The sequence below is a fragment of the Lingula anatina genome, chromosome 8 (assembly GCF_051362555.1).
Source record: "Lingula anatina isolate TDL-2025a chromosome 8, LinAna3.0, whole genome shotgun sequence".
Classification (NCBI taxonomy): domain Eukaryota; kingdom Metazoa; phylum Brachiopoda; class Lingulata; order Lingulida; family Lingulidae; genus Lingula; species Lingula anatina.
In genome coordinates, this window is record NC_141774.1 from 10,016,639 (window position 1) to 10,042,068 (window position 25,430).

The 25,430-nt window shown below is 39.5% G+C and overlaps 2 protein-coding genes across 3 annotated transcripts; both read right to left on the reverse strand.

Moving 5' to 3' along the window:
- Nucleotides 1-1,277: 1,277 nt before the first annotated feature.
- On the reverse strand, nucleotides 1,278-2,408 carry LOC106156972 (cannabinoid receptor 2-like). The gene has a single exon (XM_013532418.2). It carries the CDS (start codon nucleotides 2,406-2,408, stop codon nucleotides 1,278-1,280), a length of 1,131 nt encoding a protein of 376 aa, XP_013387872.2.
- Nucleotides 2,409-7,487: 5,079 nt separating this feature from the next.
- Nucleotides 7,488-24,959, reverse strand: LOC106153354 (uncharacterized). 2 transcript variants are annotated; one of them, XM_013527245.2, is made up of 6 exons: nucleotides 23,935-24,959; nucleotides 12,383-12,503; nucleotides 11,851-11,995; nucleotides 11,380-11,534; nucleotides 10,735-10,912; nucleotides 7,488-10,283 (listed from the first exon to the last, which is right to left on the reverse strand). In XM_013527245.2, exons 1-6 carry the CDS (start codon nucleotides 24,120-24,122, stop codon nucleotides 8,680-8,682), a joined length of 2,391 nt encoding a protein of 796 aa, XP_013382699.2. In that variant the 5' UTR covers nucleotides 24,123-24,959; the 3' UTR covers nucleotides 7,488-8,679. The 2 variants fall into 2 exon arrangements, with proteins under 2 accessions (XP_013382699.2, XP_013382700.1); XM_013527246.3 differs by lacking the exon at nucleotides 23,935-24,959 and adding an exon at nucleotides 17,641-17,844.
- Nucleotides 24,960-25,430: the final 471 nt, after the last annotated feature.

Sequence of the window (25,430 nt, forward strand, 5' to 3'; positions counted from 1 at the left end):
ACGTTTCTAGTTCGCACATTGATCGTTGTGCAGCAAGAACTAAAAACTGAAGAGGTTCGGTTAGTACGTTTATTAAACATTCATGGCGCGAAAATCAAGTTTCACTTTGGCGAGCACAGCAAGTTTTAGTACTATATAAAAGTAGTAGAGAAAACCAATCTTATCGGCAAACATACGTGTAGGTACAAGTTTGATGTATAAATTTCAGCCGCTTTGAGGTCAATATTTGTAAAAAGCAATTAGTTAAAAATGTGCCATTCATAAGAGAAAGAGAAATCAGCTTTTCACTGTTACAGTGTACAACATTTTATCAAATGTATTTCCAACAAGTACAACACTTATTAAAATGTTTTTCTAAGTATTACATAACTTTGAATAAAACTGTAATTATCGTCCAATAAAAACGTGATTGTAAGAAACATAAAATTGCCATTTTATCAAAATTAATTTAATTTTCCATTGTAGCCACAATGAACGTCAATCACAGATAAATCACCTAACAAATAAATGTTCATATATTGTCACAATATTCACACATTTTACGCTTGACAAGTCTAAAAAAAAGTCACTGATTGTACTCAGCACAAAATTCATTCACGACAACAAATATTGTCAAAGAATTAAAAAAAAAACGAATCGGACACAATACAAATAACGCAGAAAGTTAAATTTTATACGACATCGGGCCTGCGTCGCCTACATACATTCGAGGCGAGGCGTGTTTCCACTGAGAAAAGATCAATCTTTCTATGCGACCGTCCGATTTAAAGAAGCACGCCATAGCGTGATTCGTTTTACTGAAAATTTTGATCGATCGTTTTGTTAAAAAGCAAATAGAATCCATCGTTTTGCTGAATGGCAAATATAACCCATCGTTTTTGCTGAATAGCAAATATATTCCATCGTGTCTTTTTGCGAAAATATTCCATTGTTTAGACTGAGTAGAAAATCTAATCCATCGTTTTTTCTAAACAGCTGATAGGCCTATAATCTATCGTTTCTGCAAAATAACAAATGTAAATCTATTGTTTTTGCTTAATAGCAAATATAATGCATCGTTTGGCGAAATAGCAAAAATTTTGTGCTGAATAGTGAATCTAAACAATCGTTTTGCTAAATATCAAATCTAATCCCTCTGCACTCTTAAGTTCGCAGCGTGTTGCGTTAAGAAAACAATGGCGACAGTTGTTTCCACGAGATACGATACGATAAATTACACGATGTACAGAATAATTTTGGGATCTGTGGCTCCAGAAAGCACAGAAAGCAAGGATTGTTTAAAGTTCCGACTCGTCCAAAATGGCGAGAGGAGCACGTTGAGGCAACAGAAGGTCCATACAAGATGGAGGAGCGCCACTTCTGCACATGCCTTTCTTCTGGAGGTCGTTGGCATTGGGCTGGTTCGCAGGAGGAAAAAGAAACGCTTGTTGATTGCCGACAGGACTGTCGAGGGCCGGGAGGGGCGACATGGCCGTAGCATGCGGTTCTCTCACTGGCCTAAGGCAACAGGTAAGACGCCTGAACGTTTCCCAGCACTCCCGGCGAAACTCCCAGCTGGTGAGAACATAGAGAAGGAAATTCACGCAGTGGTTCGTTTTGCTCAGTAGGAAAAGCCACGCTCGGATGTAAAAGGGGATCTGTGCGGAGAACTCGTCGGCCAAGTCTACGCATAGGAGGGGTCCTATCAGGAGTATGAAAGCGAAAGCGTTGGCAAGCAACAGCACGTGGGTTTTGGCGTAATTTTGATCATTGTAAGCGCCCCTGTTTCCAACCAGGGATATCCGCCTTCGAGCGACTTGGCGCAGACGAACGATAATAGCCAAGCACAGAACCAGTAAGGCTAACCAGGTGGCGCTAGTATTGACGATATACGAGTAATAGTACACGTGTCCCATTGTGACGTCAGGGTAGCATGGCCGACCTTCCGGTTCCGGTCTAGGTTTTGTGTACCACCAAAGATACGAGTTAGCGGACATAATGACGACGCAGATGACGACACACGTGACTGTCGTTTTCCCGCCTGTCAGACACCTGCGACCCCAAAACGGGAAATACACTACAATAAATCTTTCCAAGGCGACCATGATGATGAAAATATACGATAAACAAGCACTGGTGTTATTCCCCCATGCCATTCCATTGTGGATGATACACTCCAGATTGCGATTTTGTGAAATGAGATCATCTAGACCACAATACATTGCGAAGAGCAGCATAACCGCGAAATCCGCCGCGGCCAGGAAGGTCAAGATAATAAAAGTCGAGCGCCTTCTCAAACGGGAACTTGCCGCAATGACAACCATTGTGAGGCCATTTCCGAGAGCTGAAAGGGCACATATACCATATATAACCCGACACCAACATTCCTCGAGCATTCTCCAGCAGCCGTACTCTGTTCCGTTCGTCATTTTTTCCACCCGGGATTCGTTTTCAGTTTTACTGAAGCGAAGAAAGATATGTAGAAAATTTTGTGACGCCCCTCAGAAGTCAATAAGATGCAATTTTCGTTAGCACCACGTACAATGTATGTTAAAATAATGGTTCAACTCGGTAGTGGCGAAATGTTTTGTTCGATTACGTATTATAGAATCTCCTGAAGCGGGTTTTAAATATTTGAGTATTTTTCCAATATGAATGGAAAGTCTCCCTGCCTAAATGACATGTATTTCAGCCGTATTAGTATGTGAAATCAAGTGCTTGGGTGTGCTGCATAAAGCATCAATATTAACTACAATCTGAATAATCCGAAATGATATAATGATTTCATTCATCCACCTTGATTGATATTCGGCGTCAATTTTCAACAGTACATTTGAGGCAAATTAACCCAAATAAACAGTGAAACTGTTACAATAGGTCGTTTCTTACAGTGTGTAAACTAAAACTTTACTTTAACAGACACTTTTTAACAGACACTACGAACACATCTGGTGAATGCTTAAGATCTTGTAGATTTTTTATATAAATCGATAACAACTTTGCTTCTGCACTATCTTGTCCTGCACCAAGGACGCTGAACGTTTTTTCAAGATTCATTAATTAAAGATGTTGGTTTTCGTCTGTGTCATCTGTGGCCATCAAATTTTGTCTTCCTATAATAATATTGGTATTCTTCGTAAAACTCGTTAACGGAGTATTAGTCAATTATGACAGATCTTGTAATATAATTCAACTGAATATTCCGTTTTGCCTTCCTTGTTCGGTCGTCATTGCAGCGTAGAATGTTGTCGCAGGGTTTAAAAACTACTTGTTGGTCAGATTTGATCAGGTACGACGTCTCCGTGCAGCCCTGGGGACCCACTTTAAGTGTCCAAACCAATTGGATGTTTCAGTTCCGAAATTGCCTTTGAAAAGACCAATTTTAACATCCCATTCTCTGTTGTTTTTATTTGTTTTGTTTTTTTTTTTTTGGCTGTCTGAAACTCTCTTTGTCTACGTCTGCTCTGTATACCATCAATTGGCTCTTTTCCAGTGTCTTAAACCAACAATTTTTCGCTCCCGTCTTATTACTTTCTGTCTCGTGCTTTCATTTCCTCTAACTGGATCGCATCAAAGGAACATCTTTCTTGCGGAAACCTGTAGACTCCAATCTACCATGGTGCAAAATGTCAAAGTACTGTACACAATTTCAACACACCAAGTTGTGTAAGGGCGATTTTTCAATTACCTAACAGGCCTGCAGTCATGAGTTTGCTGTAATTTCCGTAGACTTGTGCCACTTGTACCGAGGTGTCGTTATGCACGAGTAAGTCATTAATTTTACAAAATGGCAAGGCTTAAATGAATGTTAATGACAGTTTGAACTGTCTTGTGTCGTCATGGCTATAAACGGCTTCTCAAAGTGCGTTCGCCTTTTGTCGTTGATTTCCGTGAGTAGCTCTTCTTTTGTCGTTGTCGTGAGCAGCCCAGTTCGCCGACACCGCGGCATACAAATTCGTGTCACCTTAAGAGTTGACACCTCCTGAAGGTTACTCATAAAGTCCGTCCAAATACGTGTTATCACGGGTATTTACCAATCCGTAATAAATAAAATACACCAAAAAACGTACAATGCGTTCATGACTCTTCTGATCTCTGGGATCAACACGAGAGAATAATGCTACATAAAAACCGTTCTGTTTCACGGTCCGTCAATTTCGGCACCAATATACATGGACCCTGGATGTGAAGAGCACAAACCGATTTATTTTGTAACAATTAGAGTAATTCTGACAAAACATTTCCGTGGTCGAGTGACTGACTGATATCTGTTTTCACAATGCCTTTCATAGGAATCGATACGTTAGTGTTTACAATTCCCCATGGTTTCTGGTTGCAAGGAGACCACCCTCCAAAGAATCATCTAATCTGTGTTGTGCTGTAAAAACATGAAGATGTTACACCCACACAACCAATACTGGCAAGCGACGTGTTACTCGTGGCTCTCATGGCGTCTCAGCCTGTCTGATTACTGGACAAATGTTTCTTCAGGACAAGATTTCCCGGCGGAGGACTTCGTGCTTTTATTCATAGCACTTCTATGTAAAAAAAGGTCGTTCATCGTTTCAAACGTAATCCTTTCAATGTGCTATCATTACTGCTAATGCCGCAGTCTGTAATAGTCTCTTTTACGAGTGACGTCACAGCGTCTGAAGTTAATGCGGTCTTGTTTGGACGAAAAAGTGGCTGATTTAAAGCAATAATAACTCTTCCTTTGAGATTCAAAATTCCGCATGAGATACATTTTAAACAACGCATGGAAATATATTCTATCGTATTTTACCACTAAAACGGCCGTTATTGGAGTAAAACTAAAATCTGTGCTTGTCAATGGGGCTTTCGATGCCATTTTTCCCAGTCATCAAGGCATTCGTTGCTAATGACGTAATGGTGTCACGCGGATTCTCGCGTTCATTCGAGACCAAAATAACATGGCGCCAAACACATTAATGCGGACGCAGACGTAAGTTGCGAGTTTTTGTACAGTGCGTCGGATAACGAAAAGCCCAGAATGGCACACATTGTGGATATAAATGCATTTTTAACAAAAAGACGAATATATCTCATGAATCTTATATAGTGTTGTTGTTGTCTGCTTTTCCCGCGGTTTTAAGTAGGTCACCAGTGACTTTGCAATGTCAGAGAGAGCTCCGTCAGTTAAAATCTCTTAAGAGATTTTAACAAAAAACCGTACGTTTAGGAAAAAAACCCTGGATTAACTTTGAATGCAGGAATGGGGTCGTTGACCATTGGTAAGTACGGGAAAATTGCCGTTTTTTCCAGGAAAATCCAATTTTTGGCCAAAACGAAGAGTTATTATGACTTTAAGTTATTGGCTGGTTTAACAGAGATCAAAACATTCGGTTTTCGATTATCCGTTTAAGTGAAAAAAAAAACATTGTTATGTTACGAGATAATGCTATCGTATCAAAAATACGTCAGGATGAATTTGTTTATCTGAGCGGATGATGTGACAGCTTCGTTTTGGGGGTGAAAACTGTAATATCGATTCAAACAGATCTGCTTCATCCGAAGCTGCGCAGCTGTCAACATCGTTTTAACGCCTTTTAAATCTCAACAATAAGTACTACAATCCGGTGCCAGGAAATAGTTTGAACGGCTAAATTCTGACGTCACCAGTAAAGAGGCGAAATATTAATTTTGTGAAACGAAGCATCGTAATAAGGGGCACAAATCTCCTAAACATAACAATATAAAAAACAAGCACTGTCACCGAATTGAAGATCGCACCCTAGTCAACCATGCCTATTGTCATGCTAATGTCTTACCGACAGAGCTACGTTGGAAACCGATCACTACCTCACAGCAGTTCACAAAGACCAATTTGAAATATATAACGCTTATTAACCATCCTATGTGCAGAAGCATTTAGGGGTGGTGGATAAAGCAGCAAAAAGAAAAAAAAATGGAATGTGCAGCCTGAAAGCCTGCATTTTTGTTGCAATGATATTAGGATAAATAATTCACCTTAAAGAACTGTATGGCCGGTAAATGTAAGCCTTTCAAGCGTATTGATCCCCCTTAATCCAATAACACTTTTAATATTTTATATCTTTTTTATCCGTTTTCCATTATAGTGACTGGGTTACGTTAATATGTTTATGTTGTCCAGCAAATACGATAAGCACGGCATACTGTATACGTGTACGAATTGTTCTTATTGTGGTAGCGGAGAAGGAACACAACTCTTCAAGCCGATAAATGTAAAATATAGCTTTATTTAGCACATATATCATATTTTGTTACGTGTTCCATGGCACTGTTATTATATGTCTCTAAAATACGTATGAATTGCCCTTAAAATGGAACAAAATACATTGTTAAATACCTGGAAGAATGCGAAGGGATATATGTGAAATTTGGTGACGTCATGATAATTGTTTATATATGGAAGTGACGTCATGCACTCCTGTAAATCAAGAACAGTTTAGAGCATAAAAACTGGAGCAGCTCTTCATGATGTCATACATTAAGTGAATATACAGAGAGCATATATATTATCATCATGAACATGTAAGTCTTGTAAGTTATACACATACTATAAAGTGTGCATAGTTACAGTGCCGCGTTGCATCAAGAGAGTGAACGTCCTTCCTATTATACAACATTACAAAATACGGTGATGAAATGATCTTTTTCAATACGGAAAAATTATCAATCTTTGAGATACACAATATTTAAATCAATAAATATTATATTATATTTTTTTTAGCTTTTACTATACAGAATAAAACTATTGCGTAGTCAGCTTTTCAATTTTGTTCTCATCAGTCACAGTTTAGTTGTAATTCTAAGAATTTATGACTCAAAAATACAGTATCTGTAAAATTCACATTTTTTTCCGATTGAAAAGATCGATTCACTACCGTAGTTTATTCATTGTCTCTACTTATGCACCCCAACAAATAACAAACGGGGAACCCTAGCATTAGTTTTATAACTATATAAAGTTAACTTGTATAACAACATTTTCATACTATTAGATAGTTAACAAAATATAAAAAACTAAACAATGTTAGTTTTTGATCCTAGTTACAGACGTACGCACAGCGTTAGACTATATGTACATTAAATTAATAAAAACTAAATGAACAAATAAAACTACTTAATGACTGAATAAAGTTTAAATATTCGGAAAATAAAAAAAACTTTAAGTTTGATGAAGTACATGAATATAGTAAATCTCTCCGTCATTGTAGCTCATTTTGTAATATTTTCAAAGTTGAATCTACAGCTCTTTTCACACAGGCGCTTAACCATAGCGACACTGTCCGTATCGGTACGCTTTGGAAGGTCCTGGCATGCACGCTGCGAAAAGTGTAGTACCATTCACTATTTTAGAAGATCTCTACAAGGAGAGGGGGGGGCGTTTAGACTACTGCCTACGCATTAGCCAGGCTAATTTCCAAAATGTTCAATCTCTCAAAATGTGCCGATACAGACTGCACCGCTATCGTATTCTGGTTGATATGAAAAGGGCATAACAATAATCATCTAAGTTTCTTTTTTTCGTCAAAATGATATTATCTGTCTCTTAAGATTACAGAGAAAAAATAAAAATAATGAAAGTTAAATAGTCTGGTCCGATAATATGTCCTACTTGTAACTGCTTATGAACAGCGCAGTCCTGCTATTTCACCCATTGCGTCCCTTCCCTTTAAATCATGGGACTGTGTCTTTCAAAATATCGTCTTTTCCCGCAAAGATGCTCCAATTATTTTTTCAGCGGGTTACATGTGCTATTGTTTGTGATCGTGCGTGACAAAAATTTTCTTAAAGCTTGATATATATATCAGTCAAACTATATGAAGCAAAGACATATATGTATTCCTGGGATATTTTAAACAGGCCTGTAGACAGGGGGTTCATGGTGGGGGGGGGGGGGGGTAATGGTGGAGATAACAACCCCTATTGTCGGAAAATAGTCCGCTCTGATTCGAGGTTTGCCCCAGGTTCTATTTTTCGCAAGTAGGGTCAGCTAAAGGAGGTAAAAAGGTTCACTTTTCAAGAAAAAAAAGAACGCCCGTTTTGAAATTGTTGGCTACAGGCCGAAATCATACTAACATGTCATGACAATATTTACAGTGCGCTTGCTCGACATTTTTTTCACCAGTCATTTTTTGTTTTTACCCAGGTATTGCTCTCAACTGTCTGACAGTTGTGTCTAAGAGATAATTCAGTGTCAGCTGTAAATATTTATCTTGCTGACGTTATATATTTAAATGACGTCACATCATACCTTGGCAAGTGTCTAACAGATGTGTTGAAGTCATAACTCGTCTAATGTGAATAGTTGATAGATGTAGTTTGCTTACGTTAATTGTGAATATCTTTCTTCCTGACGCTATGTGACGTCAGTGACGTCATATCTTATATTGGCATCTGTGGAGCATGTATACAAAAATAGATCATTTCATGATAATTATGTAGCCACGTTTACCCCTAGGGACATTAAGTAAAGCGTAGATGAGGTTTGCCAGAACGTGGCGCTTTTTCTCTCGAACACAAACTTGATTTATATTCAGTAGTCACCTTGATAGAATTTATGCTATTTTGAACATACTGTTCAATTTGATTGTTTTGTTGATTATAAAAAATCAACTCAAAATCAATCACTGGTATCATTTTGAATCACATCTCTGTCATCAATGCGCCAACTTTAAATACTCGAGTAGCAGTTTATATCTTATGTGTGTCCAGTCCAATGTATTTAGGAGTGTACGCATGCGTTATGACGTCAGAAATAACCACGATGGAATGAAACCTATACAATATCATCAGCGGCAGTGTGACGTGAGACAAAATCACCCATGCGTTCACCGTGTAAAAAGAAATCTGGATACTATTGGCTATTTCATTTCGCAGCCCAAATGAATTCAAGCCCCAGAGGCAAAAGTTGCAGCAAAGAAGGAAAAACAGTCCTTGCCTGCCGGGACGCTTCTCGCGCTGTTCCGGCGTCGTCGCCCTCCGCGGTAAGAATGACGTCACAAGGAAAACCGTTTGAAGCACCGCCTCTATCATAACAATAGCAGCGTCGGCGGTGGTCAGTCCAGCGTCCACCTCAGGATCGGTCACCCCTAGTCCAGCTATGATGGTCAATGTGCAGTAGCCCATCAGACCAATAAATGAAATCCCGAGAAGAGCTTTATCAAGGGCCAGCTGATGCTGCTGATGTTTCTCGTCTGAATGCCTCCTCCCTTCTTTCCCCAGTCGTAGTCCACGCAAATTGGGGTCTTTCTTCATCAGGCTGTTGATGCTGAAATGCGTAATGAATAGCGCGAAAATGTTAAGTATGTTAAGAGATATTTTGGCAATGAACAGGTGTGCATTTGCGTACTCTACTCTGCCAAGGATGTCGCTGCTGTCGGCGTACAAGAGATTCAAGAACACTATGATAGTGACCAGAGTCGCCAGTGCAATCGTAAGACCGATGTAAAGTCCGCAGTGGTTGTTGTAGTATTCCGCCTCCTTCACGTCGGGCATGTGGGGAGCCTCGTAAGCTGATGTTGCTATAGAAACGCTGGACGCTACGTTGGTCAGCGTTGATCTACCTGTATGAACAAGATCGCTGGCTTCCAGAAACGTGTGCTGGCTGTGGTCGTTGTTATGGCGATGCCAGTCGGCCACGTGACGCGTCACCTGACTCACAGACATCATGTCCTTGTTGCTATGCGACGCTTGATCGTGGAGCTCCACGTGCTCGTGATGGTCCGACGCAGCATCACTGGCTTCCCCGAAGTAGAATTTCACTTCGTCTGCCTTGGAGCTGAACTCGATCTTCTGGTCCTTCTCCTTCACGGGGCAGCTGTCTTGGTGGCCGCTTACTCCTTCCTTGAACGAATTGAAACAGTTGCACTCCGACTCCTCCGCAGTTTTTTGCTTGGGCGTGGCGGGTTCGGAGTGAGCAGACGACTCACCTTCCGAGCCCGATTCCTCGATAATGTCCGCTAGAACCGCGGAGAAGGCACGATTGACGTGGCCATGAGAACCGTGGTGACCGTGAGGGTGGTCAAAATGAACGTGATGAGGCCCGTGTCCAAGATGCTCCATCCGGGCGATGCTGGAAGACTTTCTCACCGACTTAGGGTCTACGTAGCCGTTACATTTGGCGTGAAGGTTGTCCTCTGATAGTTCAGTCTTTGGAGGCGCAGCGTGAGTGGGCTGACATATTTTGCTCCAGATTAGATAAATGTTTGTGGAAGTGATCAGGCTGTATTCAATGACACACGGGTATAGGTAAGATGAGAGTTGACGTTGCAGAGTTATCCCACCAGCGCAAGCGTCTGGAAACAAAATCAGGACCGTATTAACTAAAAGGTGCTTTATTTTTGATTTCACATATCCATTTTATATTTCTTCAATGTACCAAACATCCTTTAAATTCGTGTTGAAGAATTACTTGTCTTTTTTTTTGACGAGATTTTTACAATGAAAAATTCAAAATTATCAAATATGGATGTCAATACTGCACGATTAAACACTTAAATTAATCTCAATTTAATTTTGTTCAATTATACTTCATAAAAATATTATAAAAATATTAAAGTAATTCTTCTTCTTCTTATTTTTATTAAATAACAGTAAAGTTTTGCTTAATTCTTCCATTACATAAACGAAATTGTGCACAATGTTTTTTTTAGTATAATAAGGCTACTGGTATTCATCTTGTAAATTGTCATACTTTTCATTTTTCCTTTTTTCCTCACAGGTCAGTACAACAATGTCTTAACTTACATGTGTAATTCGTGTCGTTTTTGACACTGTGACTGGAATCTGAATGATGGGCTTCCTCAGACGAGTGTCGGGCCTCTGATATTGTGGTGTGAATCCACACAGATATATTGGTCCCCATTATTACCATCAGCCCAAACCGGGATAATATTGGAACAACCTTGCCCATGTTAATTGTAACCTGAAAAATCAATTACTAAAATCTAAGTAAACGAATTGGTGATAATGTCAGAATTAAACATGACCAGAGAGAGACAGCGGTATGTGGGCAGTGATTATGCATCGTATTTAATCCATACTTGGATCTTAGCAAAATAAATGAAAAAGAATCTCTCTCTCTTTCTCTCTCCCCCCACACACAAACTAAAATACACACACTCAAAAACAAAAAAAATGTTCAGATTATACTATTGCTACTTACTTTTGCGTATAATAATAATAATAATAATAATAATAATAATAATAATAACATCAATGTATTTGGAAGGTACATTCAAAATACAAAATTAATGATGATTCCAATAAAAAGGTAGGACCTATTAGTTCATTAGAATATATAATGTAAAATATATGGTAAACTGTACAATTGTGATATATATTCCCAAAAGTAAAGATTTATCTCTTATATTGAAATAGATTTCTACTTACCTTGGCATAGACCAACAGAAAGTAAACCTGAAGTGACGTAAAAGCAATGGAGAGGAGCGGTCCAAAAATGGATTCCAGATAGCGGCACTCGGGTGCCAGGGAAACGAACTCCGCTATCCCCAGAGAACTGTATACCATCGCGCCCATACCAAATACTGCAAACAAATGTTCGTTAACACTTTTATAAAATCCACTTTTGACACTCTTTTAACAGAAGCGGTAGACATTTTATTTCACCCTCCATTCTAACACATGTTCATTAATCTAGAACATTGCGCTCAATATTAAAATTTTCGTGACTGGAAATTTAACAAATAAATTAGATGTATTCATTTCACAATTATTCCTGGATTTCTAGTGCAAACAAAATAGACTAACACACATTTTCGGCATATCGGGAAAAGAATGACGGGGTACATTTGCATGTATTCTCCCCAAAAAATGAAGAATATAAGAAAAATTGTAATTTACCCATGGCGCCGATTTTCTGAAAATTCATCTTGTTATTTTTTCTAGACTTGTATTTTAAACTCGTAGTCAGTTTCATTGTCCAACCCAACACCAAAGTAACGAATATCCACACAGCCGACGCCGCGTACAGAACAGATAGCATCACCTGAAAGATGCAAATTAGGTCAAGGTCATGTGGAACCAGTCATGTAAGGTCAGGTGAAGGTCACGTGAAATTTATGAGACAATTCAAAGATCACTTGCGATAACCCGTAGGAGAAAAAAACTGCCAAAGTTAGTTACATTTCTAATTCAACTAAAATAGCCTGACATGTTGACATGTTAATATTTTAATTCGTCGGTTACTTTCAGAATCATTTGTCACATATTGGTATTCTATACAGTCTTCCGGAAGACGGTCAGAATTTTTAACTTAACATTGACGGGCATCTAATTTTTTCCTTTGGAAGACGGTCATTCATGGTAAATGAATCGTTAAAGATAATTTCAAAGACTCGTAAAACATTTCTGAATCTGTTCCTGATATTCTTACATCTATGGCGGTCTTGGGGATGTCCTTCTGAGCAGACGACGCCACGTCCATGCACGAAACCACCACCACAATAACGGCGGCCAGCAACAGGCTCATCGCTTTCATGTTACCATTGTCAAAACTAGAAAGAAAATTAGCAAGATGTTATAAACATGTTTCATGGACACAACTACTGTAGAATTTTTTAGAATGATAAATTGATTAATCATTTTAATAATAACAAATTGATAAACATTACGGATTGAAGATAAATATTTGCATGTATTCTCAAATATGGACATTTTGATAAATACACAGTTGCAGTCATTATTTTTTCCACTAATGAAGCTCGAAACAACACAGGCACGTAGCTACCAATTTCAAAAGGGGGTTCTTTTAATTAAAAATTGGACCTTTTACTATGAAACCTCGTGCTCTTAGATAAGATTTTACCCAGAGGGTACCTGTTCCAGGCAAAAGGGGTGCTCTTTCGAACCCCCCCCCCCCCCACCCCCCTCGCGGCCATGGGCCTGCAACGCATTATTTGTTTTTCATTACGAAACATTTCGTGCTCAGATAAGATACTATCTCGGACTCCATTATTGCAAGGTGGGTGCGAGAGGTCTTGATATAAACCAGATTGCATGACAACAATCACTAAGGACCGGTCAGTCACGAGAGTGTCCAGTTGCACTTGTAAATATATTGTGCTATGTCATATCATGGATGAATGCGCCGATTTAAAGGGATGGTGAGCGAATTCCTTTTAATGAAAATGGATTAAGTTTCGCATTTCTGTCCCATTATAAAACTTGTACGCACCGCGCTCTCACATTTGGCCGCATTAGTTGTTTAAAATCCCCGTTAGTCGAGATAAAGCGTCAAGGCTCATTACACACCGAAGAGAATTCACAAGTTGATCTGATTGGTTGATATGGTCAACGTACAAGTCTTGATTTTTTTCCTCATGCAGTGCGTTTCAAGTATTTTATCAGAAGGTCGAGAGATGGTCATACAATACGATATAAATTCCGCTTGTTGTCCGTTCGATGATCGAATTTCAGCGAAGACACGAAAAAAGTCTGAACAAAAAAGAATACGAGTCGTTTGGCATTTTGAACAACAAAACGTCAAAATTGAAGTTGACACAATGCTTTATGGAAAGAGTATCGAAAAGGGTGATTAAAACCGGTTTGAATGTCGTATTTCGTGCAATAAGTCGCCCCCTAGTGCTATCAATACTGTTCGGCCAAAAAGTTAAATGGGCTTGTTTTTACGATCACCATGTTTTTGTCGTCCTCTTACATCTGATTGTTCTATGTGTTAGAATGATTTGATATAAATTAATCGTTTGTTATTATCATTACGCAACTGTTTCTTACTTTTGGTTCTGCCTAGCGAATAACGTTATGTAACGTTTTATGACGTTACCATGACATTAACATAATGTTTTTGGTCAAGTAAACGTTATGGTAACGTTATGATAACTAAACGTTCTGTGTTTTCTGGATTACCAGCAAGATGCTGACTATACTAGTAAAAGTACTACTCCAGCAGCTGATCGGAACCCAAACTATCCGTGTATTCTGATCACTTTTTTCCGATTAACAAACTCATAACCGTGGTGCATCTCTATATTCCAAAGGTCCACTGTTCCAAAAAAATGCTGAAAAAGATTTTTCTGACCTCTGAAATTCGGGGGGTCATTATTCCGAAGGTTTGCAATATATTCCGAAGGCTAAGGGTGTGCTATTCCGAAAAGTTCGCTATTCCGAAGACAGTATAATCATGCAATATGTCGGGGGCATTTAATAATTCATAGGCAATGTCAGTAACCTCAAGTAATAACTTTTATTGTAAACCGTAATTCTCTATAATCCAGTTTCTTTGTTTGGGAAAGGGAGGAATATGTCGGGGACATTTAATAATTCATAGGCAATGTCAGTAACTTTAAGTACCCCTGTAATAACTTTTATTGTAAACCGCAATTCTCTATAAATACATTATGTCAAGTCTGAAGAGGCAGAGTAAGCCTTGTTTACTAGTCTGATTAAGAAGCCACTGATAAGGAAGTTTATGAAGCCATTGTCTTGGTAAGATACTAAAAGGTGTAATATTCAACATATCGGCAGAATGTACCTGAGCAGCGACGAGTGCACATTAAATGATTGACACTGGTTATTGTTGTCAGCGTTGGATTTCCTCATAGCGATTTACACGTAACAATTTTTTTACCACGAACCTGGTAGGTAATATTAACGCGTTATCCGAACTAAAAATTTCCAACGGTGTCCGTATTTCGAGCCCATTTCTAAATTACATTCGTATAGATCTAAAATTTGCGCGGTTCCGGACAAATACAATAAGTTGAAGAAGACCGATTAAAGGGATAACAACTCTTCGTGCGAGATCTATGTTTCATAATAAATACATTGTAAACAACTCATACAAATATAAAATATTCTATTTTGCCACAAAAACGGCAGTTATAGCAATTATTCTGAAATCTGTGTTTGTCATCGGACCACGTGACCTCCATAGATGGCTATACTCTGCAGTAATCTCTTACAAAAAAAAAAACAAACTTTTTTCTTAGAAAAAAAACCCGAGGACTAACTTTGAATGTAGAAATGTATTCATTGACCATTGGTAAGTATGGGGAAATTGTCGTTTACCCCAAGAAAATTCATTTTTTGGCCAAAATGAACAGTTGTTATCTTTTTTAAGTTTAATCTAAAAAATGTTAAATATGGGTCGTCTTTTGGTACATGTACTAAAATTCTACCCCAACCATGTGTAATACTGTCTAGAACAACATGTACAACAGGACAATTTGAGAAGATTGTACTCTGTATAATACTCTTTAACGCGGTTAATTGCTAAATTCTAATAAACATATGGGATATACTCCATGGTGATTTTCATTTAACATTCATCCATCTATCAATGAGGAGTTCGCAGGGGAAGTAATGGGGGGGGGTCTAAAGAACCATTCTTTGGCTAGAATAGATACTCAAGAGCGGATTGAGGCCGTCTTCTGGGTCTTCTGGAAGACGGTCAAATTTCTAAGTTTACATTGATGAGTACCTAATTTTTTCTGTTGGAAGACGGTCAAAAAATGGAGGATGGATCAACAAAGATAATGTGGAAGACAGTCAGAAAATATCTCTGGATCCGCCCCTGGATTATACCAGTGCCCTTTGAATCAAAATGCTATCTATACACTTACGCGCTCTACATGTATTTCATTAACTAAGATGACTTGAATTATATATATATATTCTTAACCTTCAATTCGGGTTCTTTGTGTTACTCGCAAAGTGTATTTCGGAACAGTGAATCTTCGGAATGGCGGACCTTCGGAAAAGCGAACCTTTGAAATAGTGGAGATCGTAATAAAGCTTTGTACCTACCTAAACGTTGATTGTTTCGTTGTCATTTGGACGGCTTATTTGATATAAGCAAAAACTAACTACAAGTAAATATATATAATCACGGCCACATTATATACTTGAATTCTTCGCTCAGTAACAAGTATACTCCTCTTTACGCTACTATCTACACGCTCTCTCACGCTCTCTCTTTCTCTCTGTCCCTCTCTCTCTTGTATGTGTGTACACGCTCTCTAGATCTCTTGGATGATCGCTTTCCATACAATGACCCGCACATAAAACACTGCAAAGCTTAATAAAAAATGTGAGCGCTCAACAGTCCAGGTGCACTTCTTGGATCAAATTTCTCTTCGATGTGAAACTGTATACCACCTCTTTTATTAAGATTCTATTCAAGGTCTATTTATATTTCTTACAAAAGATGTTATTTATAAGATACAAGTTCCATCTAACACAAAAGCCTTAAACGCAAGGGTCACGTTGAACTGATTCATACCTTTTTCATATAAAGTTGTATTTGACTGTTTCAGTATCAAAACAAATATTGCATCGATAACAATTCATATACATTGACTGCTTTTGTATAACATGTCGAATGGATACTTTTTTATAACATGATCTTATGATGAATCACACTGTTTTCCTTGTTAGTAGTTGCACAACAACTTTAAACGTTATGAAATGAAAATTCTTGCATCTCTCCTCTCCATCGCTTCAACCATCTCTCTCTCTCTCTCTCTCTCTCAAAAACACACACGCGCACGCACATACACATAGGCTACACACATTCTCCATCTCTCATTTTCTCCCCAGAGTCGAAATCATCCTAAAACTTTCATCACATATTAACTAGGACGAATGGAAACGTCAAATAAAACGCAGGTAGGTGAGCTGTACATCTGCCTTCTACAGGTACAGGTATATGAATATATACTGGAGTATATAGTAAACTAGGCACGATGCGGGTTGTATAAAGTCTACACAATAATGCTTGGCACAAGCTTGAATAATTGAAACATGCGCTAACAGTGAAACATGTCATGTAACGTAAATAAATACTGTTTATAATCCACCACCCTTAAATAAACCAAAAAATCAGTACAACATGAAGTGAGCGGAGTTAAGCAAAGGTGATGTTATTTGTTCACCCGGGTGCACTTGGAACCTTTCAATGTCACTCAAGGTCGTCAAAATTAACACATAAATAAATACATAAATTGCATATTTTGGGCCGTGTTCAAGCCAGGCCTTACTTATCCCAGTTTAAAATTAATTGACGTCATCACGGCGTGTTCAGGCGGGAACTAACCAAGGGCTAGATATAGACGTTTGATAACAAAGGGATCCCTTTGTTAATTGACAACCTTGTGGCGACATCAATAGGACTGTTACTACAAGTAATGACGGTCTATAGTGAATGTAAACCGGTCTTCAAGCAAGTACTTATACCAGTCCTAAGACTAGCAGTTTCTAATGGCAATGTTTATTCCCCTCTTACATGTAGTTGACCCAACTTGAGGAATTAAATAGAGCGCATAGATGCCATTTTGATTCACTGGTATCTATTCTGGATGGTTCTTTAGACCCCCCCCCACCCCCCCCACCCCCCCACCGTACCTCCCCTGCCTTGGGCCTAAATACACATACACCTTAGCCAAAAAATAATTTAGATACGCGGGGAGGACGTGAATAACTTGAAGGGGTTAATGCCCTGTTATCTACAGTGAAGGTACATACTTTAAGGTACACTCTAAGGTCACTACACAAAATCAAGGTACGCGTATTTAAAATACATATACGACGCTCAACTACATGTACAATATAACTACTTCATAAATACTACTAGAGGTGTACATAAGTATAGGAGTAAACGGTTTAAGTCCTGACCTATTTGTCCTTGGGTCAACCGCAGTCGCCGCCGTCGGCTGGGTTTTCTTCATCGTGGGGGAAATAAATGAGAGTCTGAATACGGCGTTCAGTATGTCTGTACAGGTACCTTGTTCAATTCAATGTGACTGGTTTGTTATTAAGGTGCCGCGTGAGGTCGACAGACTGCGCCAGCTGGCGGTGGAAAGCGTGAAGTTACTATTCTTATATAAAAAAGAGAGTACCCAGTAGAGCAAGAAGTAGGACAAAGGGACCGGGTGCCCGAAAAGAAATCGCATAAAAAGAAACCATTCAGTCATTCGACCTTCGGCAAATACCTGTATAGCATGTAACCTACTTGCCAGACATATACGCGTACGCGAGCGCACACACACGCGCTAAATTCGTGTTATGAAATTAACTGGGGGTGGGGTTAGAATTGTACGGCAAACAAAGGGGTTGTCGCCTTGATGATTCCGTGTCACTGAAGACTGCAGGTGTCGTTACGGCGATGATGTCACCAATTTAATAGCGCAGCAAATGCCTCGATGAATGGCGTAAACTATAGATAATATACGTGGAAGGTCCTATTAGTGATATCCTGTTTTCAAATTAACATACGGGCTTATATTGAATAGGTTTGTTGAGGGGTGGGTGCGGAGAGGCGTTACTAAACCCCCGTAATAATACTAGAGTAAGCCTTTTATTACAGTTCAAGTAACTAGTCAGGTCCGCGGGCAATAGGCATTCTATGTGTGTGTGTGGCGGGGGGGGGGGGGGGGGGGGGGGGATATCCATTGAGCAGGCAATTAGATCGGAAAAGGTACGCTCTGCAAAAACAAATATATATATATATATATATTGAAGTAGGTTCAATGCAATTTTCAGGTTGGGTCAACTGGGGGGGGGGGGAGGATAGCTTTTTTAAAAATAAAATTATTTTAAATAGCTGGCTAGTGATTATAAAATTTCATTTGTATCTGTATATTCGCTCTTAGTTCAAATGTACCGTATGTCGGCTACCAACTTTGATCAAAACCTCGAATACGTTATCAAAAACCCTTTTAAATAAAAATACCTCGCTTTTAAAACTCACATTCGCTCTCTTTATCATAGATCAAATACAGCCTAGTAGGTAAACAACCAAGGCAATGCAAGGAGACACCGAGTCGTAATACGTGACCATCAATTCATCCCTGAGTCAGCGTGTGAGCTGATGGGGTTAGAGCGGTATCTCTCCGAGATAGTAAACTGTCTCTGGACGATACAGCCGAGCTCACCGTAAACGTAGGAGCTCGTAGGAGTTAGATCGATCCTGCTGGTATGATAGGTTTATGAGAATCCCGTCTTAGGGCTAAGTTTCTCGCGAGACGAGGCACCACGCCACAGTGCATTTTACCTTGTAGGTTTGTAGGTAATTAAAATTTTCGGATATTGCACAAGTTTGACAAAAATGATGCCAGCGTTATTCGACCACCGAAAGCTAAATATGCTGTTTATTAGCCCCATGTAGCGTGAAAAAGGGCCATAAGATCAAGTTTCAAAGCAAGCAGATAGATTCAGATCTTCAGGTGAATTTATTCTCCTCATCCATATTTATGGCACAGGGAAGAGCATGAAAACTATAAACATCATAAATATTACAGTATATAGTTCTGCAACTTCTGCTTAATTATGAACAGGGCTAGCACATGTTTAAACTGCACATATTTTGATGTCAGCCCTTCTACTACAACTTGAGTGGATGAAAATGTTTCCACTTATGAAATCTACAGAGGTTCCTTTATTTTTCTTATTGACAGTGACAGAAGATGTAGACTCCTGATACCATCTGAGCAGAAAACAGACCACGAAACTATCTCGAGTAGGATTAATTTGAATCGCGATTTGATGTCTCTACTGCGTTCACACTAGAAGCTTTACATCGATAGAATCGCGATTTGGCACTAATCGCGATTGAAAGTGTCTCGTGTGAATGGGGCTTATGAAACATACTTAAGAGCCATACATATATACAGTGGTGGATTTAGAGTATAACTACTGACCCCCCCCCCCTTTCGATTTCTGAAAAAAAAATCACACCAATGGTCTCCTCTTAAAATAAAAATTTTGAATAGCTAAATCATAGTTCTAAACCGTACCAAATGGCACCATCCGCCCTCGAAAATATCATTTTTTATCGGGGCCCTTAAGTGGGCCCCGAACCCCATGCCAGGGGGGGGGGGTCGGCTTCGCATCCGCGGACCCCCCTTCATATAATCCTAGATCTGCCCCTGATGTACATATGTAACTGACAGTTTGAAGAAACGATACACCCATCTCTAGCAATAACTTCTGTCATCTTGCCTTATGTATTTTGTATTTACATATATGTTATAAAACTAATAGTTGAGTAGGAAGCCTGTACAATGTAACCTGTACACATTTTAGTCCTCAATAAAGAATTATTATTATCATTATTATTATTATTATCATTATTATTTGCAATGCAAAATACTGCTTAAAAATTAAGTGCATTCGGATGTTGGCTTCTTCAGGAAATTTTGCACATTTAATAAGTAGAGCCGAGGAATTATACACCACCCAGTGCGTTAGTGGCACAGAAAACACAGACTTTACCTTTTTGATCTACTGGTAGACTCCATCTGTCAGTTTCAAGTGGAAATCAACCGAAATACAAACGGCACTTGTATTCTAGCAGATCCCAGGCACTAAACGCTGCTGCTCCATAACTTGTGGCGGGCCTGTTTTGGAGCTTGGGTAGTGTCCCCTCTCTCCTTGTGTAACTACTGTCGGACGGGGTTATGCAACTTTTTTGGTGTGTGTGTGTGTGTGTGTGTGTGTGTGTGTGTGAGAGAGAGAGAGAGAGTGTGTGAGAGAGAGAGAGAGTACAGTATATATGTGAGAGAGAGAGAGAGAGGGGGGGAAGAAAGAAAAAGAGAGAGCAAGAGAGAGCGTGCACAGTGTGTGTGTGTGTGTGAGAGAGAGAGAGAGAGAGAGAGAGAGAGAGAGTTCAGTCCTGTAACTGCGCAACTCGGGTGCAATTACATGTAACCGATATATAAGCAGAAGAGAACACATGAAAACACCCCCGCCTCAAACGCGCTTTTTAAACTATACGCATCGAGCAACAAAGACGTCCACGCCACGCACACACGTTCACGTGCCTTGCAACTACTTTTACTTCAAATATGAGTTGTTTTTTTTTATGAGTTTAGAAAAATATTTTTTCGCTGTAAACTGCAATAAAAATGCCCCATTTAGGAAGGAGTCTTGTAATGAGAGCGCAGCTCGTGTTTTGCGGATACACATTTTCATGTTAAGTCGAGCGGATAAAAGTCGTTTCAGAATTAAACGGTGCATTTTATGAGATAAAAGTCGGAGATTTAAATCTGTGATTTTAAGTTACTTTAATGCACCGATATGAAGTTAATCGCACTCTCTGTGACATCATAAAGATAAATACTTCCGCTATTTCTTTTTTTGATTTGAAAGTAGTGCATAGTCATTCAACATGCCTAGGGATGCAACCTGTTTTTTTTGTTAATTAACGTGACTTTTACGTGGTCACGTAGCACTAAATGTTCGAACCGGATACGATGACAACAAAACAAGGCCCATAAACTTTGCGACAGCAAATAACTTGTAATTAAAGTAAACTATGTATAGAAAAACAAATGGCGTAGAATCTCAAAAAAAATCTTGAGAGAAAAACTTTTAACATCTTGCCTTTTATTTGATCTCCTCCGTAGACGCGTTTTAGGCCGATTTATCGGTTTTAAATTGTCCCTGTCTGAATGCCGCTGAAAAACATGTTTTTGACAGCTTAAGTTCATATATCAGTGACAATGGCATCGAGGGGCGCCTTCTTGGTATTCTTCGCGTTATCTCTTTTTTATCTATTTTGAATCAAACGCTTCTTTGTTAAAGCAAAATTCTTTCGCGGTACATTGGGCAGTTTCTTACTATAAACTTGAAGCACATATAAATATTGTCTCGCGTTGCACTCGTTCAGTGGAAAGATGATCTGAAAGAAATAGAACAAGGAGATTCTATACCGTCTGATATCAGGGGTCTCTTAATAGTTTGCAAACTTATATCTCAGGCGAAAAGATTAATTTTATAACAGACGACCAGTACTAGTGAATCCCGTGGTCAGATAATAAATATTCCGCACATGTGTCCCTGCTGAAAATGGGCGCGTGCGTGCATGATTGCTTGCGTGTGTGCGTGCTTGCGTGTGCATGTGCGCGCGCGAAAGAGAGATAAAATTTATCTTCATCATCGGCATCTGATTCATGAGGATGTAAATACCAAAGTCATTCAATAAAGCCTCTATATATATATTCACGTGCCCAGTGGGCCCCGTGCTGAGCTCCTTTCAACTTACAGCGATATATCAGTTAACGTCGGCGTTCCCTTTCAAATACAACACGGCTCCTTCATAACAGATAGTAAATGACACCAATCATCTTTTATTTACCGATACCACACATGCATTCTGAACGCGCTGAGTCATTTTTATGAAAACCAGCGACGATAAACACTGCATGTGGGTTATGTATGTAAATCCTCAAATCCCTTGATCCAACACTAGTGGCTCTAGCATATCAAAATGGTGGCAAAGAGGGGACGCACACACACACACACACACACACACACACACACACACAGAGAGAGAGAGAGAGAGAGAGAGAAGGAGGGCCACTGAAAAATAGCCACCATATACTACAGCACGTTATCAATGCGCTGTACGCGTAACAATATCTCACTTCTCTCTCTCTCCCCCCACAGGTAAACAAATGTTTACCGTAGTTTACTGTATGTATAGAACTTTTCTTGGTCAACGCACATTGTTTTCCTCCCCGTTGTCTGTTATTGTGTCGTTACGCAGGCTGTTTGCTTACTTTTTATGCAGAGTGTGGGTATTATTCAAGAAGAGGGAGGTTTACAAGTGTTCCATTCAATACGTGTACGTGACTTGCAACCCCGTAATGTGTGTTATGTGGTGGATTGATTCCATTTAAATGCGCATACCTAGATCTCGGCTTTTTAAAAATTCAGTCCTAGCGCAATATCTCAACAATTCTGCATACAGTATACATGTACATAACTATAACACCGTGTAAAATGGCTTATCTTTTAAAAACACGTTGGCAGTCTGACTCTGCTGATAGCTATAGATAACCAAAAAAGAAGTCCACATGCACTCTATTTTAGATTATGAAATCACGCCGCTGGCTTTGGGAATGTTTTTTTCAACGTCCGGCAGACCAGCACTACATCTCGGTTGCCAAGTATGATATTTTTTGCAGGAAATGGCTGCACAGACAGCAAACAGACACCGTACTTAACATTACATTACCATAGACCATAAATTACAGAATGTAGAACATTATGGCGGTTTCGTCATTCATGAGTGAGGAGCGTCTTGTAAATATATCTGATATGTTGTATAAAAAACCCGTCACATAGACCATTAAATCACGACTTGGAAATGAGCTTTTAGTTAATTCCAGCTGTTTAGAATAGGGGGTTAGAAGAAAAACACGTATTCCACCCGAACTGGTAGGCAAGGGGGTAGGGGTGTAGTGGGGGGGGGGGGGTTAAGACACCACCCATTTGGACGAGAGATAGTCCGCTCTGAGTCAAAATATAAACACAAATATTAACAGACGTAGGTTTCCCATTAAAAAGGTTCACATTTTCAGAAAAAGAACCTCCATTTCAATTGTTGCCTATAAGTATGCATTGACGATGGCGCAATACAGTGTTTACGCTGCATTTAATTTAAGTCGTCCAAAGCAAGCACAGTATATGTATATATATATATATATATATATATATATATATATATATAGGTCTATACGTTATTTATAAGTACAGCACGATTACTACAATGCTTATGGTTCAAGTCGTGACTTCCTGGGATAACTCATAACTCATTTCGATTTTTTTTTTCATTTCAAGATTGGCAGCATATATATTATAATTATACTAGGGCAACAGAAGTTGGCAGTGATCCCAGGGCTATTCAAATACAGCACCGTGCAGGAACAAAACATGCCAAGATGATGTTGGATTTGTAATTAAGTGAGAGCCTGATAAATTTCGGGTGGCTCTTGCTATGAAGTTGAATTTTAATATGATTGCCAGACCCTAAAAGGTCATGTTTATAAAGTATGTTCCCTATGATACGGGGGATGCTATATGTACGTGTAGATTGAGTTATATTTAAAACCAGGCAATGCGCGGCCATTCTCTCGCGCTGGATTGTAAATAATGTAAACATGAGAAAGTATAAACACCACTTACTTCACCGCGAGACCTTCCCCGCTCAGTCGCCGAATTCTTTTCAACATCCTCCCCGTTTTTCCCATGCAGCTCGGTGCCTTGCTGGTGTAGGGGATGTCGTCCCCAGGGGGTTGGCCCTGTGTTCCCTTAGGTCCGAGCGGTGGTGTGTTAAGGTTGTACAACTCGAGCTCCAGATCGGCTCTGACCATGACCAGGACGCATTGGGGGGTGGGGTAGAGCCCCGGAGTTTGTACACAGCCCCTCTCTCACGTCCCCTAATCTTTTAAAAAAATTATCAATCACAGGTCACAGTACAAGGGACCTGGGTTTTACACCACAGTACCGTGCAGTCAATATTGCCTGCCTTGATTCATCCAACTGATATGGGTTTTCTTGCTGTCAGCTGTACTGAGTCCCCTGTGGATTAATATACCACCGACGTGCCCTTGAAACCAGGATATCGCTGTTAAAAATTGAAAGGCCCCACGTCTATATGTGTGCTTTTGCTAAAGGTAACACGGAACGTCAAATAAACGCAGGCTTTAAAGTCAAGGCGCAAGGCTTTTGTGCATGCTGCGCTGAATAAACGGAGTTGTTTTCCTTCCAGTTTTCTCCCGTTGGCTCGGAGAGAGAGAGAGTGAATGTGGAAGCCCAAAAACTGCGCCGCTCAAGAACGTGTTGTTTCCGTCTTCATTTTCGAGCGGATATGTCGCAAATCTATCTCCAATGGTCTATATGTATCCGGTATTACTCACAGGCAGCACGCTAATATTGAAGATTCAATGATCTTCTTTTTTTTCTCTTTTTGTTTTGCTCAAGGTCGAATGAGGCATTCAATTATGGTCCCTGCTGTGCACTGAATGGTGACGGCCTGCTGATCCCATGGTGCGCGCTCCGTTGCACATGTAATCGTCTGTTTGTTTCGACATTTCCTCATTTCACTCTCCAGCCCGTCACTCTCCCTCAATGATTGCAACGCCGTATATGAAGCCCTGACTGCAGTGCGCGTTGTGTTACCTTAAAAAGAGGTCAAATAGTGTTTAGAAAATATGCTACGGAGCAGTAGGCCTAGTAGTGAAATTTCGCCTTTCACCCGCATTCTCTTCATCACGTGACTGCTATTTGCGCGTGCAGCTCTATCGTCTGCTACATGTATTATTGAAAAATTTCTTTCGTTTGCCCTTATTTTGTCCTAGGCACAAATGCATGGAAGAGCACACAATTTCAAGTCCAATAATCCTGGTGCGTTATTTATTTATTTATGTATTTATTTATTATTGTTTTCACTGTTTTATTAAAACAACTTTATTTGTTAAATGATTCGTTATCATTTTGCTTCTATTTCTCAATAAGGCACATCTAGTTCATTAGCTAATTGATTTATTTCGTAATCGTCGATAATCTCAAGGTAAATAAAAGGTAAATACCCTGATGTTGACTATAAAAAAGGGATATCAATGTTTACATTTGGCGCACGTGTGCGCCGGTGTGAGCGTGCTCGCACACGTACGGGTGAA